Source organism: Xiphophorus maculatus, chromosome 20 (assembly GCF_002775205.1).
Source record: "Xiphophorus maculatus strain JP 163 A chromosome 20, X_maculatus-5.0-male, whole genome shotgun sequence".
Taxonomy (NCBI): Eukaryota; Metazoa; Chordata; class Actinopteri; order Cyprinodontiformes; family Poeciliidae; genus Xiphophorus; species Xiphophorus maculatus.
The window spans coordinates 12,251,114-12,271,784 of record NC_036462.1 but is presented as its reverse complement, the minus strand read 5'-3'; the positions used below and the strand labels follow the sequence as shown (position 1 = coordinate 12,271,784).

General features: G+C 36.9%; 3 protein-coding genes across 3 annotated transcripts; all 3 read right to left on the bottom strand.

Moving 5' to 3' along the window:
- Positions 1 to 1,659: 1,659 nt before the first annotated feature.
- aurka (aurora kinase A) lies at positions 1,660 to 5,289 on the bottom strand. The gene is made up of 9 exons (XM_005805262.3): positions 4,905 to 5,289; positions 4,633 to 4,698; positions 3,821 to 4,151; positions 3,708 to 3,744; positions 3,439 to 3,630; positions 3,097 to 3,235; positions 2,839 to 2,987; positions 2,588 to 2,762; positions 1,660 to 2,399 (listed from the first exon to the last, which is right to left on the bottom strand). The coding sequence occupies exons 2-9, from the start codon at positions 4,693 to 4,695 to the stop codon at positions 2,217 to 2,219; spliced, it is 1,269 nt and encodes a 422-aa protein (XP_005805319.1). The 5' UTR covers positions 4,696 to 4,698; positions 4,905 to 5,289; the 3' UTR covers positions 1,660 to 2,216.
- Positions 5,290 to 6,885: 1,596 nt separating this feature from the next.
- On the bottom strand, positions 6,886 to 12,409 carry LOC102237960 (PRELI domain containing protein 3B). Its single transcript, XM_005805261.2, has 6 exons — positions 12,249 to 12,409; positions 10,900 to 11,068; positions 9,609 to 9,698; positions 9,079 to 9,149; positions 8,846 to 8,948; positions 6,886 to 7,890 (listed from the first exon to the last, which is right to left on the bottom strand). Exons 1-6 carry the CDS (start codon positions 12,278 to 12,280, stop codon positions 7,774 to 7,776), a joined length of 582 nt encoding a protein of 193 aa, XP_005805318.1. The 5' UTR covers positions 12,281 to 12,409; the 3' UTR covers positions 6,886 to 7,773.
- Positions 12,410 to 13,239: 830 nt separating this feature from the next.
- On the bottom strand, positions 13,240 to 17,683 carry LOC102237703 (tubulin beta chain-like). Its single transcript, XM_005805260.2, has 4 exons — positions 17,590 to 17,683; positions 16,574 to 16,682; positions 16,273 to 16,383; positions 13,240 to 15,806 (listed from the first exon to the last, which is right to left on the bottom strand). The coding sequence occupies exons 1-4, from the start codon at positions 17,644 to 17,646 to the stop codon at positions 14,662 to 14,664; spliced, it is 1,422 nt and encodes a 473-aa protein (XP_005805317.1). The 5' UTR covers positions 17,647 to 17,683; the 3' UTR covers positions 13,240 to 14,661.
- Positions 17,684 to 20,671: the final 2,988 nt, after the last annotated feature.

Here is a 20,671-nt window from a genome sequence, read left to right as displayed (position 1 = left end):
TTCTGCTGCAGGCGGGCATCAGGCCTTCCTTTTAGTTCAGTCTGTTGATTCCCTCCTGACCATGCGGGTAACATCTGGACGAGCCGTTCATTTATTTCCGGGTGGCTTCATTTGGAGAAGTCAGGAAATCACGGCAACTGCAAACAAATCTAACGACCAGATGGGCTCCGTCTTGCAGATTTAAGAGCCTGTTCACATGCAAAAGAAGGGTATAAATAAACAAACAGACTCGTACTTCTTTCTGTATTTAGAGCGATCCGATAGTCCTCTTCTTTTATGAAAATGTTCAGAAAATCCGAAAGGGGGGAAATGACTTAGGTAAAATATGCAAATAAAGCCCTCAAAGCATTTAATTATATAAACTGTAAGATAAATTTTTAAATCATGTATTATTACAGTCTGCGCACCCAAATGACAGATTTATAGCAGTCATTTCACTTTATACGTTCTCCTTTAATTCTCCAAATTTTCGTAGGGAGACACCTACTGGACAGAGAGATTAAACGCACAAACCGAGACAACGGGGGTTAGTCAAGTATACAAATCACGAAAGTGTAATACTATTAAAAAAAGTATTTGTCCACTCCTTCTTGTGCTTTTTTGTCACACTTGAATGTTTCAGGCCATCAAGAAAATGTCAATATTGGATGAAGATAAAATAAAATATATTTTAGATGATTTTTAAAAATAATTACACTAAGATTCCACCTTGGGGGGGGGGGGGGGGAAGAAATTGCCTCATGATTTAACACGGTGGTGGTGGTAATTATGTTTTCTGACTGCTTTGGTTTCTTAAGCACTGGACAACTTTTCATAGTTGATGGAATCATGTTTGATCTCTACCAGTAAATCCTGCAGTTGCAGAACCTTAAACCCAATCACTTTGGTTCTGCAGGAGAGTAAACCAACACACAGCAGCAATGCCACCTATGAATGACCAAAACCAAAATAAACCTTAGGACTGGTCTACCCAAAGCCTGCATGATCTCAAACATGCTGTTCATACTTGAAAATTCTCCAAGGTAACTGAATTAAAACATTTCTGCAAAGGAGAGCACTTTTCTTTTTATGGAACTAAGATGCTTGACAAGGTTGATGACATTATAAATACCTCTAAATGGCACCCAGGTTTAGCCAAAAAATTAAAAATGTATATATAAAAAATCTGCAATAAAATTGCAAAAATATTCTTTTCCTAGTACCACAGTGAGTGCAAGTAACCAAATCAACAATAGAATGACTTAAATTAGTAGAATATTAGCATTGGAAAGGCCCAAAGATAAATTGAAATCTGAAACCGATTCATAATGTGCATCAAGAAGTGCTGGTTTTTAATCATTTTCCTGCAGTACCTTTGCAGGAAAATTATTTTTTTCCTGCAGAGGTACTGCATCTTTCATCAAAAAACGATCAGTCCACTTAAAGTGGAATTATTCTAGACTGCATGCAGTGATGCTGTACCGACAAATATTTAACATGAGAATGCTACACTTGTGCAAAGAAAACAGATGAAAAACAGGAATGTTTTCCTGTGCCAGTTAAATGTGTTAAGACCATGAACATACAGTAGTTTGCTTTAGCCTCACTCCTCAGCAGCCCCCCAATAAAACTAAAAAGCACTTAGTAAAATCCTCTGAAACCATCTTTCATTATGTAGATTTGTTTTTATTTCCATTTTGAAAACATGAAAAAGGTTTCTGCCAATTTTATCTTAAAAAATAAACCAACTTGTACAAACACAATTACAATTCAATATGGTATTTAAAATGAAAAACAAACTGAGTTTCAGTGGTTGTCTGGCGCCCTCTGCTGGGTGCTTCTGGTTACAACTATACTTGAATTTGATCAGCAAGTGCAAGTCCTGGAAACTACAAGGCCTGCAACCAACATCTCATTGATTAACAAAATGTTTCCACTTCTACATGTAAATTGGATAGGAGAAAATGTATTCCCATTTCAAGTAACAACATCTCCCAAAAGCTTGAGAAATTTTTTCATAATTACTAAAAACAGTGAAATATTTACAGGCAAAACAATGCCATTGAGAAGAAACTCAGGATAAAGGGTGACAAAGTGGCTCAAGTATCTGCAGACAAAAAAAAATCCTCATTGTGAAAATCTTTTGAGTCAAAGCAGAAGAAGCGGACTGTGAAAAATCAGCTGCATGTTGATGTTCTGCAGAACTGTGTAGGCACAGCCAGCTGTTGGGAGTGCAGTCACTCACTGGACACTTCACTGTTCAAAGTAGTGGGCTTCTTGGTGGAGCAGTGGTGCACCCAGGGGTGGGAGAGGACTCCCTCAATGGGCAACCTCTGCATGGGATTGTGCTTCAGCAACTTGGCTACCAAGTCTTTAGCGCCAGCACTAATGGAGCCACGTGGAGGGTAACTGTACTCCACCTATGTCAATAAATAAAAAATAAACATATTAGATGGTTTGTACACCTAAAAGATTTTTACTTTGGATCTGTGTGCTCCAAAAAGCTCAAATATTTGTATTACTGTCTTTACCCTAAAACCCCTGCAAAATTTAGGAGTTGAATAATTGCGTGTATTTTACACAAAATCCACTTCATCAGAATTCTTACCCTTGAAATCTTGCGGTAGGTTTCATCGTGAGTTTTTGCTTCAAATGGAGGTTTTCCAACAAGAAACTCATAGCATAGGACCCCCAGACTCCACAGGTCTACCTTCTCATCGTGAGTTTTGCCCTCAATCATCTCTGGGGGAAGGTAGTCTAGAGTTCCACACAGGGTGGACCTCCTGTATGGGAAGAAAAACAGAATGTCAGATCTGAAATGACTACAGAGCATGCCAAGACATGTCAACATGCACATACCTGGAAGATGGAGTGTGAACAGACCAACCAAAATCAGCAATCTTCAGCTCCCCATTACTTCCCAGCAACAGGTTCTCTGGTTTGATGTCTCTGTGAATCACATTCTTGGTATGACAGTAGTGGAGCGCATCTGCCAGTTCCATGATGTACTAAAAACAACAAAAGCAAAAAAAAAAAGTGTCACATCTGTGAGCTTTAACTAGACCACATGAGAGTTATGTTTAAAATGGTCACTGGCTGGTAAATTGGGACAGTTACTGTTGCAGATCTGTCCTCAGAGAAACTCCCACAGCGCTGCAGCTCGCCGTACAGCTCTCCTCTGGGTGCATATTCCAGGATGAGATACACACGAAAAGCATCGTGGAAATAGCCATAGAGGCGAAGGATGTTGGGATGTCTGCAGAAAAAAAAAATATATTCAGAACACAATTCAAAGTTCTGTGGACAACTTAAAAACAGAGAAACTAATGTGAGAAGAAATGCATTTTAAGATAAAACTGGTGATTTGTGCAATAAAGCATGTGAAAATGTATATAAACCATTCTGCTTAACTGTTTTAATCAACCTGTAGGTTGACATTTTATTATAAGCACATTGTACCTTAGATGAGACTGGATCTCGACTTCTCTCCTCAGCTGGTGCTCTACCCCCGCCTTCTCCAGCTGCTTCTTGAAGAGAACCTTCAGGGCCAAGATGAATTTGGTCTGGCGCTCTCTAGCCAGGTAGACGTTGCCAAACTTGCCCTTTCCCAAAGGACGGCCAATCTCAAAATTTTCCAGGCTCCACGGTTTCCTGTTTGAAAACGGGATGTAGCTCTCGTCTCATTTTAAAACTGCATAATGCATGAAAAGTATTAAGATTTTACATACTTTGATGACGAGGCCTGACTGTCCTTGGCAGGTTTGGCTAAAACAGCAAATAAGTATTTTAGTATTCATTTAAAACTCTGACATTCCCTGCTCCAGCTCAGTGATGCACTCACTCTGCGGCTTCTCCTGCTTTGCTGGTTCTGACGGAGGCTTGGTCGAGTCCGAGTGGCCAGCTGGCTGGTTATGCTGGGAAACGGGTTTTGGCTGTGGTGCTGGAGCTAGTTTCACAGTGGCTGGGTTTACATTCTGGTCAGCAGGAGGAGGGTGCTTGACAGCTACAGAGACATGAGGTACTGGGTTCTGCTGGCTAACGGGCCGCTGGATACGCTGCGGCCCATTCGACATGCCCAGAACCCGCTGATGCTGAGTCGGTGTGACTACGGACTTTTGAATGGCTTGTGAATGGTGAGACACAGGAACCCGCTTCGGTCCATTGCTGTTTGACTGCAATCAAAACAAAAATGATTGTATTCAAATCAATAAGCTTAAGTACACAATTAAATGTGGTTAGTGTGAACAATTAAAACCCCCTATTCTTTACGTAAATAGAGTCCCAAAGAAAACCCATTTAAAAATGCAGGTCTTTTTAGAGCAGTATCTGTGTATTTAGCTACGATCGCTGTGACATTTTTTGTTATCTTTTGAAAAGAAAAAAAGAATTTAAAGACTGAAGAAATTGTATTTGTTTTCTAGTCAGTCGTTATAATAAATAAAACAACTTTAGACCCACATTGCACACCCCTACTTGGAAGATAAACAGATTTAATATTTTCAATTACAGGAACCTGTCAAATTATTCCACATCGTTTATATCTGGAGATTAAACACATAGTGTCCTTTAACACAACTCACATAAAGCCAAATAATCTATTATACCATATTTCCCATTTAGCAGCTTAAATATCATTGAAATGCTAGGCATTACCATTAATTCTGGCCTTTGGGGTTTCATGCACTTTACCACTTTGAACGATGCGGAAGACTCCATGATCTGTTAAGAAAAGAGATGGTTTGATTAACAAATTATTAGAAACACCAATTAAATAATCTAGCGCCTTTAATTTTATTATACAATAACCCTAAACCCTATTATATAATTTAAGTAGGCACAGCAGCCATCTTTGTGATGCTAGCTTAGCGGCAAACGCTGAAAACACGATTCACAGAATACCTTTTAAGCATGCCATCGTTACTTACCTAAATGTATTATTGCACAGTCTCCGAAAGCAACCGCAACAGGCTGTTGTGCAGAATAAAAATAGCTTTAAACCAGGTAACCCTACCCAGGCTACTTAGCAGCTACATCGACCAGCTAACGGTAGCTTCTGTTTGAGCTACATAAACAAGGAACACGTAAAAGAACGCTAAAATACGATAAGCTTTACTAACAAAATAAAATAACAGCCTTTGTAATTTGTGTTATAGAGAGGGAAAACTAGCAAAAGAGCTACATTCACAAAACACAAAGCGCAATTGATAGCTGAGAGAGAACACGTCGTTTAAACGCAGCCTGTTTAATTTCAAATGTGCCTCGGTTCCAAACCTTTAAATAAACCCCAGCTGCTGATAGGCTGCAGGGATGCGATAAGCTTGATTTTCATTGGCTGATGCAGGATGCTAAACGGGTAGGGCGATACGTCATTATGACTTCCAATGGAATCTTCCAAACACGAGACGGCAATGCAATGGCCTGAGGCTTAATTGAAAGCCCTATTCTAAAACCAAGCATGTGGATCCACACATAAATATCTTTATTATGTATATGAGCCTAAATTTAAAAACTCAATGCTTGTTCACCCTTCTAACTAAACTTGAACTGATATTGTGTGCTTCACCGTTGGTTTCTTCCCAAGAGGAAGTTGCAAGTCCCTAATTTGGCCGCTTGGTGTCAGCAAATAGCCCTATGACGAAGATAAGATATCGTCTTTCAGAATATAAGTTGATCCAATAAATTTTGATAAGGTCAAAGTTCTCACTTCACTGGACTGTTAATATTACATAAATTGACTTGATGTTAAACCATTAATATGTGAGTAGAGTTTGAGTTTTATAAACAAGAACTCTTATGAACTCAAACAAACTGGGATATTTTATGTGGTTTTTTATGTTTTATGTAAAATATTGGAATCTTTTTCATAATAAACCATGTGAGGACACTAACAGAATACAAAACTAAAAATAACACATAGCTATTGTCAAAATTGTAACTTATTTCAGTAGTTCTGCTCTAACAGTTAAACTTTTGTATAGATTTGTCAGCCTGTGATATAGTCCATTATTTATTTCAATTTAGAAACCAAAATTATTTTTTTTAAGAAACTGCAATATTATAACATGAAAAATTGAAAAATAAATCATGTTAATACAGAAACATGCACTCATTACTGGTCAGGGCCCCTTTTACATGGATTGTTGCATCATCCTGGACAATTTTTGCAGGTCAGTCAGACAGTGATACCATGGTCATTATACTTGGCATTGTTACTTTTGGCAGAGAGGGTAGGTATCAATTTAGTCCTACTACAAAATAAAATCAACCATCTAGGAAGTTCTATAAAACTTTGTCGATGACTGCTCTGACTTTGAAGTTGATATGACATAGTAGTGGACCAGCAACAGAAGATATCAGCTCCTTGCATCCCTAACTCTTCTTTTGACTCTACTTTCCATTTAAAATGCTTGAATAAAACATTTTGTGAACAGCCCGTTTCTTGAGTTTTGACCCTTAGTAAATTACCCTCCTTTTGAAGGACATTAGTGATTGTCAAGTCAGCAATACTCCTATAAGCTGTGTAGGCCATGAGAGAATGTTTCTGTAATCAAGTTCATTTTTGAAATTTGTCTTACTGAGCATTTCAATTTTCTCATAAATTCAATTAAAGGATTTGAAAAGCTTTAAGTTGTTGTCAAAATTAACACCTCTATATAAATCTGTCTATACAAGTTTCACTTTTAAACCCTAAAAACTCTAAACCCTAATAAGAATCAAGACCTGTTCAATTGCTTTAAACTTTCCAGAGGAAAAGAAAAAATATTTCAAATATCCAGGCCTCCTTATAATCCAGATTTCTAATTTGAAGAATTGACACAAAGTAAAACAATTTTTACAGCTCACTCATTCAGGCACCACACAAAGAGCACAAATTGCAGTTTTTAAATAAAGAAATTTATTATCACATTATTAATAGACAAAAAAAATCCACAACTCTCTTTAGAAGAAACTAAATAAATAACAGTTTAAAACATATATAAAAGGGTCATGAATCAATTTTATGACAGAAGACACTTAAATACACCAACAAAAGATTGCTCCTGATGTCGCATTGGAAAGGATCTTCCCATCAACTCAAAGTAATGAATATGGCAAGTTTGATCCCCTCATAAGACAAACATTTATAACAAGTTATTAAATACAGTTAGAATCAGGCTTGCACATGGTGCCCAGTACAGAGTCCCAGTATTGCTGAGGTCCCACAGAAAAGTGTTGAGAGGGTTTCTGACCCTTTAACCTCCTTATTTACTCCAACTTTTGTTCATAAACATAATTTTAATGACACTTTCACAAGTAGTTTTCTGCCATCACAGGTCAATGTAAGCACCTACAGTCTTTTCTGGATTTCAATAAGAACTGCCTCTCTTTACAGTTCATCTTTGTAGGAAGCTGAAACTAGGACAGTTGATGACATTCTGATATCTGCCGCAAAAGCACATCTGGCAAAGATAGGTGTGAGAGAGACTGGACAAAAAGCAAGGTATGCTTTGGCACTTTTTCTTGTGTTTCTGGTTCAGCCAGTTGCTCCTGTCAGTAGTGTTTAAATCTGTCCCTGAGTGTGCCGCATGTTTCTCCATCTGTCGCCCACATCAGTGCTGTGCTGCCCTGGAAAGTCTCTTCAGAACCAATTCATGCTGCAGTCTGCTGCTTTAAATACATCTAATGTAGATGGTAAAGTTTACGAGTGTACCCTTTGAACACTACAGAAAGCCCAGAGCACCAAATCAGCACCAGAGCATCATAAAGGGAGGCTGGTGGTCTCGATGTACAGTCTCTAAACTAGTGAGGCAGGTGTCATTTCTCTGTGACTGCAGCAGCCATTGGGGTTCGTATGGTCCCTCGCGCTGTGGCAGCCAGCTCCTCGATCTCTGTGTTCAGCCTTCTTATAACCCACTCCATGGCTTCACGGCCCTGAGCAAGGATAAACATATATAAAAATTTGCTAACAAAACTTAGAAATGATTTTTTTTTTAAATCACAGAATGATGAAAGTTATAAATGTTACAGAATGTCTAAAGCATGAGGCAATAGCGATCGTGCTCATAGCAGAACTTTGTAAGAAGACTAGCAAAGACATACGAAGAATGTTATTGTGACTGTTCCAACATTCAGTCTTTAGATAACATGGCACATTGCCCAACCTTGCAAATTCCTTTCTATTTAAGTCATTAATTTTGTTAGGAATTCAGTAAAACATTTCACAAAGGCTGCATGTGAGAAGAAAACCTACAGGGACAGATTATAGTCCAATAACTTGAAAACCTAAACTCAATCAATTTTAATGATTGTTTTTTAAAAAACAGCACTTCGTGTTGAATCAAAATGTAAGACAATTAAACTATTAGTCATTTCCTGCATAGTTAATGTTTGCACTTTAAGAACAATTTAAGAGGGCTGTTCAGTCCCCTAATGTTTGCAGTTAGTACGAACTCTGAATGTTCAGACAACCTAGAAAGGTTGTCTGACCATTGCATCAGACATCAAGATTGTCTAATGCAAAATAAAATACAAAGAAAGAGAAAATGCATCGTTTTGTGGTTTAACTGCGCCAAAAAAAGTGTTAAATGCGGCTGCAGTAACTTTGTTCTTTTTGTGGTAATTTCAAAACAGGGTGTAACAGTGCTTTATGTTATTTTTTTGCTCTCCATTTGGAATTTTAAATGAAATTCAGGTAGTTTCAGAAAGCAAAAAATCTTAATCCATTTCCATATGTTAACATTAGGTATAAAATGCTTTTCAGGTACTTGTAAACAAAACAAACAAAATTCCCCCTTTGAAATCTGGTTTCAAAATTAAAAGGAACCTGATTTCAAATTGAGAAGTCATAGATTCATATTTTGCATCAGGCCTAAAATAAGTGTTTTACCTTTCCAGCATTGGTTGAAATGGTGTTGGCCATTACCCCCTCCAGGTAACTGCTGAGACTGATGCCTTTCACTGAGATGATAGCTTCTTGAGTCAATATTGTCCTAAAAAGAATGATGATTTGAAAGAAATCAGAGAGAAAATTTAATACATCAGAATTCACAATGCAAAAAGAAAAACTGACAAGTTTTTGACCAACTGTGCTGAGCGAGTAACAAGTAACAAGAAACATACTTCTCTGGATCTTCAGGATGTGGTTTGTAGGTTAACTTTTCATCCACAGACACCATGTTTGTGAAGGTGATCTGAAGAAGAAGCATCAAGAATTCGTTTTAGTTAACACTTGAAGTATGTGCAGCTTATGGGATAATTTCCACACCTAAAGTTGGAAAAAGTTAGACAAGTCTCCCTAAAGCTCTTAACAATTCTTCTTGAAACTTCAAGAAGACTTGTATAACAAGTACAACTTCATTCTGAGAATCATGTCATTGAACAGTCTGAGCTCATCCGGATGAAAGTAACACAAACTCTACCTAAACTAGGTGTGTCTGTTTAAGACTGACACAACCCCAAACACAATATGCTTTGTCACTGCTTGTCATCAAATGGGAAAGAACAACAACAAAAGAAGCCTTTAATGCTTTCACTCTAGCCAATATTAACTCCTGGAATGACATTCAATATCTTTGGCAGACCTTGAAATCCCAAACTCTACAGGAAATCTAACCAAGCATTCAAAAGAAAACGTTGTTCTTATTACTCACATTTGAAGATTGAAGTTCAAACATTTTCTCCTTGGGATCCACAATCGAGCTCTCCTGAATGTAGGTGCACGTTCGTACATTTCCGATGAGCTAAAGGAACAAAAGGAAGACATTTTACAACCAGGCTAAAATTTACAAACATCATACACTTATTGATTTGTTTTTCTTGACTACTACATAAAATCTCCTGTAAAAATTATTATGTCACTGTATTTTGAATAAAATATAATGATATAATTCAAAAAAACACTGATTTAACTTCAATTTATAATACCTCATAGCTGAATTAATACAAATGTGTTATTCAAATATGTACTGTTGCTCAGAAATAGAAATTATGACACCACGTTGATTTAATAACGTTTCACTTTAGTCAAAACATTAGAAATTAGATTTTTTTAATTCTTTAAACTATAGGGAAAACCCTCACATAATACCATCATAGACTTTGCTAAAGATAAATAAAAGCTGATTTTTACACGCTAAATGACACTGGGATTATAAGCCACAGCTCCCAAAGAGCCTTCAAAAAGGTGCCAAAACTCAAAATATGAAACATGAAGTTTATACACACAAGAAGCACAGAAGTGTTTTACTAATTCAATAATGTGTAAATAAACTATAAAATCAGGCAGCAAAACTTTTTTTTGGTCTTAAAAACAACAGAATCATAGTATTACTAGAGAGAACAGACATATCCTCATATATCTAACCAAGAGTTGTCAGAAAATGCTGACATAAAACAATCTCAGACAGTTGGAATGGCACAGTATCAGTTTTCTGCAACCTCATCGTTCCAGAGTTTGGATTACAGAGTTCAGTGAATCACGGTTCCCATTGGAAGAGTTCAAATTACACGTTGTGCAATTCCAGAGGGCTCCGTCACTGCTCTGCTTTCAAGTCACCTCTGGTTCTGACCGAGCTGACACACAGATGGAAAGTTACATCACACGGTGTCAGGGATCACATCTGAGCAATGATGGATATGGGACCACCATGTCCCGTACAGCACGAGCTGTGGCACACTGCCATGAACTAGCTGTGGCTCCAACAAGAACCCATGTCTGTTACTATTACTGGACAGAAAAGCCTTGCATGTTAAGGTCAGATACGAGCATGGAAAGTTAACCATGTGATGGACGTATCTGGATTTTTGTAATCCATTTTATCCATTTTTACACGACTTTTAATACAAATATCACATTGTTTTCCATCACTGTCTAGAAGACATTCATTGAACAGTCTGAGCTCAGAATCTAGAAAGATTATGTGTTCGGGTTTTGACACTCACAGATTTTACAATGGACGGTAGGCCCCACTCTGTGCTGAGCAGCCTTTGACTGTGGAGGCGGCCCTGTTGGTCAATGTTTCGGTCTAGTACATCCACTCCAAACACACTGGGATTCATGGGATTTGGATACTTCTGCATAGCAGCCTTGGTCACCATCTCCCAAGGATGGCTGTGGGGACAAAAGCAACAAAAATACAGAATTTGATAAATAAAAGTCACACCCACAAAACTACCATTTTACACAGCAATACAGAGTTGAGTGAATCATTTTATTCACAATTATACATTTACCTAAATGCTACAATTAACAGTTAAACAAATTCCTATTCCTACAAATGGCAATTGTTTCCTCTTATTAACTACATTTACTCTCAAGGTTAAATAGCAAAACACTAATGAAGCTCTTATTTCTTCATTGTTTGTAGCTCATACTGTAGCTTCAAAAGTGCAGAGGGTTAATTTTAAATTGAATTATATTTCATTTAATTTACCTTACAGTTACAATTTTCTATAATATCGGCATTTAACTAAAGCCTTCTTTAAAAAATATATTTGAACTTACAGATAAGCACTCATTAGAGTGCTTTACTCGGTCAATATCCATCCATTTTCTAACACCCTGGTGTTAGAAAATGAGTGGTGCTGGTGCCTATCTCCAGCTAACGTTCCGGGCGAGAGGCGGGGATATATAATTATAACATGACTAAAATATAAAGAATAAAGCTGAATTAAGCAGCTCCAGCTTTGATAACTTAAGAAAAAAATAATTTGTTAAGTTATACGCAAAAAAATGCTTAAAATGTGATATTACTTTTCAAAGAGCGACGAGGAGGACTGCTAGCTAGCAGCAGTAGAACACAGACGTTTCCATGGAGACACGTGAACACGCCGTCGTTATTCAGTGACGTGTGTAATTACGACAGCACGTACGGAAGAATGTAGGGGAAAGGTTAAAGGGGCTGCTCGTATCTGACCGGCGAGTTATGCAAGCCGAAAAACTGCAGAGACTAGTCAATGACAGCGTCTTATGGTCAGTTTTATTCAATTTCTTGACCGCTTTAAGAATCTTTTAAGTATTTTAGTGTTATTAAAACCAAAGCAATTACGGTACACTATATCAATGTACTTGATACGCTCGAACATGTTATAACAAAAGAAACCAGAGTTTATATATAGAAACATGGCTTTTAAAAACAATGTTCAGTGGTCTAACTTTGCATATGGTATATTACACAATCAAAATAAAAAGAAAATCAACGTTAATAAAAGCTCCGGTCAGGAAAGTCGGTTTAAATCTGCAACCAGCAAACGGAACACACATTGCCTGAATGGATGAAATCTCCGCTTACTTGAATATGTACTCCGAGGTCCAGATCTTCATGATTTAATAGTAAGCAGCAAAGGCTATGAAGCAGCAGTCGAACTGGTAGGAAGACGGTCACACTGACAGATGTAAGGAAGCAGCACATGAAGTGAATGAAAAATCCTTCCACCCCATACCAGCGCAGCCGCAGTCACATGAGTTCATTACGCATTTCCGCCTCTTGAGTAATGATGCAAAATCGAAATATGCCATGTTTTTCACTTAAACTTAAATAAACACTCTCTGCCAGATATGGCATAATATTAAGTCCCCCAGGGATATCTGATGAATTTATTATATTTTCTATTACAGAATTGTTTGATTGGTTGTTTAGATATTTTGACATAAAATGCAGAAAAAAATTAAAATGTTTTAAAATATTTTTTCTGGCATATTATATAACTGCCCAGTCTTATCTTACCTCAAGCTTTTTAAATGTTGGAATAATTGTCTGTTTTGTGATAGATGTGTTTGTCTTTTTTTTTCCCAATTCAATTCAAAAATTCTTTATTAATCCCAGACGGAAATTAAATGTTGTTATTTATACTAATTTTCTTTGACCCACAAATATAGGTTTGGACCCCCATGACATGGTTATCATCTTTGTGCCACATATGACATTTCTAGTCAATACATCAGGAGTATCTGTCACTGTAATATTTAATACTTTTACTTAAGTTCGATAAATAAATGTATATTTTCCTGTATTATTGTAAACATTTAAATACTCCTTATGTCTGTCTGAACCCCTAAGCATATTGACTTTCATTGAAAATGTTTTGTTAAATATTCATTTCACGTTATATATGTTGCTGCTTGACCTTCTCTTGACCTTATAACCTGTCCTGAAAAAAAAACTTTGATATGTCTGTTGGCACTGTGACCTATATTACACATAATCTCTAATTTGTCACAGTACTGTACAAGAGTTCAGTGAACTGAACTGCAGAGTGCAGGGGCATCTGAAAGTCAAGTGTGCTTATCTAGAAGCGAACATGCTCTGTCCAAGTTATGCGTAATCGCAGGGCACCAGACTTGTGCAAGTGGGAGGAAACAGTCTGACAGCCTTGAACAGTATCACGGGTTGTGTGGTATCAGAGTACTTTCCAGTGCCACAGTTTGCCTCAGTTCAACTTCAATTAATGAAACCTGCTGTCAGGGGACAGGGTTTTGAAAAAGCTTTTAATACATGTCCCATACACAAAAACAAATCATTGTTTAAACATCAATATAATATTTGTTTAAAGTTATGGATTACACAGAAATGCTGAAAATATAATTCATTTAAACATGTACAAATAAATCCAATATTTCAAAGAGAAATAAATCAATTATAACATTTGTTTAAAAATACAAAAACATTGTCTGCATTATTTCAAAAGTACCTTTACATACAGGGCTGACATAGTCTAACATAGTCAAAATGCATGCTTCTTTTTTCCACTTAATAGTTTTTTTATAAATGCATTAAAATATAATACAGCCCATGGAATGAGAAGAAAGAATGCTATATTATTCACTCTTCATAAATTAATACATATTATAATTACTTTTAATCAGTGAGCCACGGGTTTCATTTTACAATAGTACCACAAACACAAAGACATTTATACAAGACCAAATAGCTGAATCGAGTCTTATTGGTTTTCTGCTTTGACCTCTACTGCACCCATGAAGTAGTTGTTTACTATAAACTGTACCATGATGTGCACCTCTAGACATGATGACAAGTCAAACGACAAAAAGGGTGAATGGTATAATTGTTATATAATGTTTCACTATGGCTTATTGCTTTGCTGAATGACTTCGCCTGTGAGAAACAGAAATGCAAACTGCAACATGCTGAATTAAAGCTCATTGATTGTGCTGATAAGATTACTGAATTTTTTACTGTTCTTCCAATCTCCCAACTCAAAGTTTCCAACAGTTTATACAATAATAAAAGCAAGTGCTTAGCATTAATTAGCTCTATTAGTCAATCTTGTGATTATATTTTTTAATACTATGACCCATCTGTCTTCTGGAGGAGCCTGGGCTGAAATTCCCTGACAGAAGCTTCCTTTAAATCACCTTCTATATACACTACATCTGAAGCATTCACAGGTCATCTAAAAGGCAAAGCTGCCTAGTTAGTCATGGGTCTGCTGTTGGCATTACATGTCTAAGATATTTATTTCAAATAACTGCTGAAAGATGTTTTCAAAAGATCAAAAGCCCCAAACATAGTCATCAAAGCCTTGAATCCAGTAAAAGGTGAAAATAAAAATAAAATGAATAAAAAAAATACAAGTAAAACAGGTTAACATAAAACATTGTTTCCAAAGAAATTCACTATACATACATCATTTCAATTCTTGCCCAAAGAGTCCTTCTGTGTGAAGCTGTATACCACATCCACACTACTCATCTACAGTTTCTTTGTTGGTTTCTACCACTGTTTCCAGTTTGGTTTCCGTCCGAGACTGAACCTCTGTGATCCCTGCAGACGAGGGTCCTTCCTCTTCTTCTTCTTCTGCTTCCCAATCTAGATCAGCAGTTGCATCTTGGTACTGCTGGTACTCTGCCACCAGGTCGTTGAGGTTACTCTCAGCCTCTGTGAACTCCATTTCATCCATACCCTCTCCTGTGTACCAGTGGAGGAAAGCCTTCCGTCTGAACATGAGGGAGAACTGCTCGCCCACCCGACGGAATATCTCCTGAATTGCTGTGTTGTTTCCGATGAATGTGGAAGCCATTTTTAGGCCTCGAGGAGGGATGTCACACACAGCCACCTTTACATTATGGGGGATCCAATCGACAAAATAGGCACTGTTTTTCTGTTGCATTGCGAGCATCTGCTCATCCACCTCTTTGGTGGACATCCTACCTCGAAAGACACCAGCTACTGTGAGGTAGCGCCCTCGCCGTGGGTCACATGCCGCCATCATGTTGCGGGCATCGAACATCTGCTGGGTAAGTTCAGGTACAGTGAGAGCTCTGTATTGCTGGCTACCCCGAGGTGTCAGTGGGGCGAAGCCTGGCATGAAGAAGTGGAGACGAGGGAAGGGCACCATGTTGACAGCCAGCTTCCTCAGGTCAGCATTGAGCTGTCCTGGAAATCTGAGAGAGGTTGTGACCCCGCTCATAGTCAAGGAGACCAAGTGGTTGAGATCCCCATAAGTCGGTGTGGTCAGTTTTAGGGTACGGAAACAGATGTCATAAAGGGCCTCGTTGTCAATGCAGAAAGTCTCGTCTGTGTTCTCTAAGAGCTGATGCACAGAGAGTGTAGCATTATAAGGCTCCACCACTGTGTCTGAGACTTTAGGAGAAGGCATGATGCTAAAGGTATTCATGATACGGTCTGGGTAGTCCTCTCTGATCTTATTGATGAGGAGGGTACCCATGCCGGAGCCTGTGCCTCCCCCCAGCGAGTGAACCAGCTGAAAGCCTTGGAGGCAATCACAGCTTTCACTCTCGTTCCTGACCCGGTCCATGACATGCTCCACCAACTCCGCTCCCTCTGTGTAGTGGCCCTTAGCCCAGTTGTTTCCAGCTCCTGAGTTCCCTGCACCACCAGATTTATAGAAGTTAGGTTATTTATCCACAATAGATTACAAATCTATTGTAATACAATAGATTACAGTTAATTTCTGTAGAGAAATTAACTGGTAAGTTAATTTCTTACCAGTTAATTTCTCTACTATACTACTGGTATAGTAGAGAAATTATAGTTAATTTCTCTACTATACCAGTTTCTCTACTATACCAGTAGAGAAATTAACTGGTATAGTAGTTAATTAACTGGTAAGTTAATTTCTGTACAGAAATTACTCCAGTTAAACTGACAGGGTTAAATTATGTCTCTACACCTCTGAGCCTTCTGACCACCACCCAAAGACACAATGACAGAGGCAGACAGAGTGGAGATCAAACTAACAACCCTACCGATCGCAGGACAAACTCCTGGATCGCCACCATCATGAAGAATTTAATAACATGAATATTGTGGTTTTTTTCTCAGTTGGCCTCACCGTGGATGAAATTGTCTGGTCTAAAAAGAGCACCAATGCGACTTCCTCTGACACTGTCCATAGTGCCGGGCTCCAGGTCCACAAGCAACGCCCTGGGGACATATTTACCACCTACAAACAGAATCAATAAGTTTTGAAAACATAGCTGGGAATGGGCATTTTCAACCAATACCTTTCAGTGATTTAATGCCCAGGCTTATGCTAAAAAACAAAATAAGTCACAGACAGCTGAGCTCAATACACAATATTTGTGGTTAAGTCTTTGAATAAGCCTGAGCAAGCAAATGAACTCTTCTGGTACCGTGTGCCTCATTAAAGTAGACGTTGAGCCTCTCCAGTTGTATGTTGCTGTCTCCTTCGTAGAGGCCTGTTGCACTTATCCCATGTTCTTCACTGATAACTTCCCAGAACTAAAACAGAAGAAAATTATCAATACAACACCCGTAGTAAGTTGTTTCCTAAAAGATCCTCTTTATACAGTATTTAAGCTCCACTTTAATTTGTAATGTTTAAAACGTGACTGTACTGTATTGCACTTAAGGAGACTATTTACTGTATATGTGCCTATAAATAAATCATCTAGTCAGTATCCATCTGCAAAAAGTTTTGAATTGTTTCCCATTTCTTCCTATTTTCCTTCCAAATACCAAGTTTCTCCTTAAGTCTCTTAAAAGTTCTTAGTATTTTGGCTGCCAATCATTTCAGTTAAAAAAACTCATAAGATGCAAAGTACTGGGAAATCAAGATTCTTTAAAAGTTTTGCACAGTATGTTAGGCATCAACTAATTCATTATTGAGCTGAAACAAGCAGTTATCTATTTGTCTCATGCTTTTATATAAGCTAGATACAGAACATTGAATGTACATAATGTAAAACGGATTTTTAGACCGGAGGTAACCTGACTGTTAGAAGACTACTACAGCCTAAAATGTTAAAAAGCAGCATGTGTTACCAATTTTTATCATTTTGTTCTTCCCCGCTTTTATTTTGTGTTAGCCATGATAAAAATGTCCCACCCATGTCAGTTCTACTTTGGTCCTTATCTTTCAACTAAGAGCTTGACACGGAACACCCTGTGTCACACACAGTGAGTGACAGCGCACAACTCAAAATATTCACCACAAGAATAAAAAATACACGCAGTTTTAGACTACTTTAAACATGGTTTCACAAAATGTATTAACAGTAATTATTATTCTTATAACTCTGCCAGTATATCATGTTTCCAAAATTAACCAAGAGTTTTTGATGTAGGTCTTTTGATACATATCATATTTTATGGAGGTGATCATTTAATAATTATTTCTTTGTATTACCTTGGAGCCGATCTGGTTGCCACATTGTCCAATTTGCAGATGTACGATTTCACGCATGGTGATTGAGAGACAGTCCACAGAACAGCTGAGGGTCCGAGATAGTCCTCAGTGCTCTCATCTGTCTTATATATGGGACCAGAAGTGATGTAATCAGTGACATAAGGAAGTCCTCTGTTTAAAAAAAATGCGAAAGACCCGGAATTCACACTGAAAACTAAATATTCTGCTGCGCAAATGTCTATGTCCTATTGGTTATTGCATCCGAGGTACAGTTTTTTGTGATTTTTCAAGGAGCAGCAGTCTTGCAGGCTGATTTTAAATAGATTTTTCATTTTTTTAAATTTATTTTATACATTATATATTGATACTTATTAAGCTGTTCAAACTGTAAAACCTTCAAGAGGACACAAGGCCTGTAAACCTGAGGGATGAATCAGTTTGGTGTCTTTACAAAATAGGTTATATGGTTCATCTATGTATTCATTGAAAACTGTGAATATATAAAAGTCTGAAATGGTATTTTACCACTAAGGTGGGTTCCACATGGATATTAAGCTATATTAAATAATGATGTTTTGGCTAAACCTTACCTGTAAATTTATATAGCTGTAGAAGACAGAAAATGCTGTATTACTAAATACAGAATCTTCTTATATATCTAAAATCTGCAACCGACCAAAGACAGGAAGGAAGTTTAGTACAGATGAAATAAGGTGGCTCATAACATAGCTCAGTGTTCATTGCGTCTATAAGTAACCACATAGGATCCCCAATTTAAACTTAGTCCCACATATGTAATTATGTAGCAATGTATTTTGGTATCTATTATAGTCTAGATAAAATAATCAAGTTTCTATTCAAAAACACTAAAAAGGAACTTATGTACTTCTCTATGGTCTAGTGTTGCTGATAAATGGTAAGATTATGACGGATGGTACCATCTAGAGGATAAAGGCGGCTATTACACTTCACAAGTTCACACCTGAGAGTCTTTATATAATTTTAAAGTAATTCATATTTCAAGTCGAACTGATTATTTTTAAAGTTCTAGAGTAGTTTTTAACTTGACTGTCGGTGCCTTGCTACAAATTCATTAATACATTGAATTATCATTTGCAAACTGTTTTTTCCATTTACTTAAATTATAATTGTCTAAGGTTAAAATTCATTTGATCTTCTGAAATATTTAAGTGTGATTAAAAAAAAGTAAAAACAGAATAAGTCAGAAGAGGGGAAAACTTTTCCACAGCAGATTGAAATGTATTTGTCCTGCTTTTAGGGCTATCCTTGACATCTAATCATGGTGAAGAGTTTGCATGAAGTTTAGTTCTTTGAACTTATTTTTGAAATATTTATCCATCTGAGAAACACTGTCATGGTGAAAAAAACTATATGAACCAAATTCACGTGACTGAGAGAAAAAAAAATGTATCGCTCTGAATTGAGCTGAAGAGAGATGACCATTTTAAATCCTGGGATTCATCTTATAACTTCTCTGATTCCAGTCATTAGTTCCACCCTCTGTTGTCGGGGTTCATTAAAGAGCCACAGCAGCATTTAGTTGTCACCGATGACCTTTATGTGTTTTGCCCTGAGCCTTTTGACGCATTTATGGACGAAGTTTGTTTGTGTGTGTGTGTGTGTCAGTTTGTCTGCTGTGTTTGATCATGAATCATGATGGAATCTGTGTTTATGTGTGTGCATGTCAGATTTAAAGGGATTAATTAAATTCATTAATTTAAAGATTTAAAGGGATTTAAATACCCCGATCACTACCAGGTGAGAAAGGATGCTGCACTGTTGTGATATCTAAATTTCTTTCAAGGAATCTCATTGGAAAGTTGAAGGATGCAACCCACCTTAAAACTAAAAATGGGCAAGACTGTTGGAGTAGATAATAGTTAACGATATTGTTGTTATTTTATCTTGTAAATCATCTGCTCTGGTACAAAAAAAGAGTATTATTGATGATGGCTTCTTATTTTGGTACACATTATTTTAGAGCTGCAAAGTCATTCGTTATTTCAAAGAGGTAGTTAAATTTTTTTAACATAGAGTTCTCTGATTTGATTAGTTGATCTCATTTTCCAGGGATTTGTTCATTTACATCCATTAGCTAAAGTCATAGTTAGCTGACCAAGATGATCAATATGATCTATTTAGTCAAAGGTACCAGTCAGAAGAAGGGTAACAAAAATTCCATGGTATATTTACACAGTAGTACAATCAAGGCAGGTATCAATAATGGGAATAATTGTTACTGATGCCTTTCAGAAACAATGTGAGAGAAAGGTGATATTAGAAAATAGATGAGAATTATTTAATTTCCTTTTGGGATCAGAAAAGCATTTTTGAATGTAATTGAATTGAATTGGAATGAATTGTTTTGAAGACACTAGTCTGAGATGCAAAGAGGCACTAAAGGAGCTGCTGAAATTTCTTGCAAGTAATGTTTGCATTCCACATGTGCGTTGAATCTAAAAACTAGGAAACACAATTTTAAGTTATTAAACTCTTTTCTAATGAAAGCATTCAGACCTATTCAAAGCTTTGCAGAACATTGGGGTGGAATCTGAGTTAAAAGTTTGAGCTTTAGCTTAAAAAGTTGAATCAGAAAGTGCTTCAAAAGATGCTGCTTATTTTAAAGATAGATTTGTACAGAATATAAATAGAAAAAGGTTGAAAATGACTTATAATGCATTGTTTTCACATGACAAAAACTTGATATTCTGTAAGACTCAAAAGTAAGCCAATTTAAACCAAAAAAATATATTATTACTATATTGTCTAATGTGACAAATTTAACAAGTTCTTCTACTTTTTTTTTACACCAAAGTAAAGATTAAAAAAATAATATTTGAAAAACAAGATATTTTTGGGATAAAATATGTTTTCACAAAGTGTAAGTCTTCTTTTATCTTTTGTCCAGTACAATTAAAATTGTGACCTCTCATAGCCTCTTTATAGAACCTCAGGAAACCTGAACTATTCTTTTAAATCTTTATTCTAGAACTATTAACTATCTATTGAGTAATTACGCATTCTATTGCTAATTTTCTGGTGATTGGTTTAGACTTTGCAC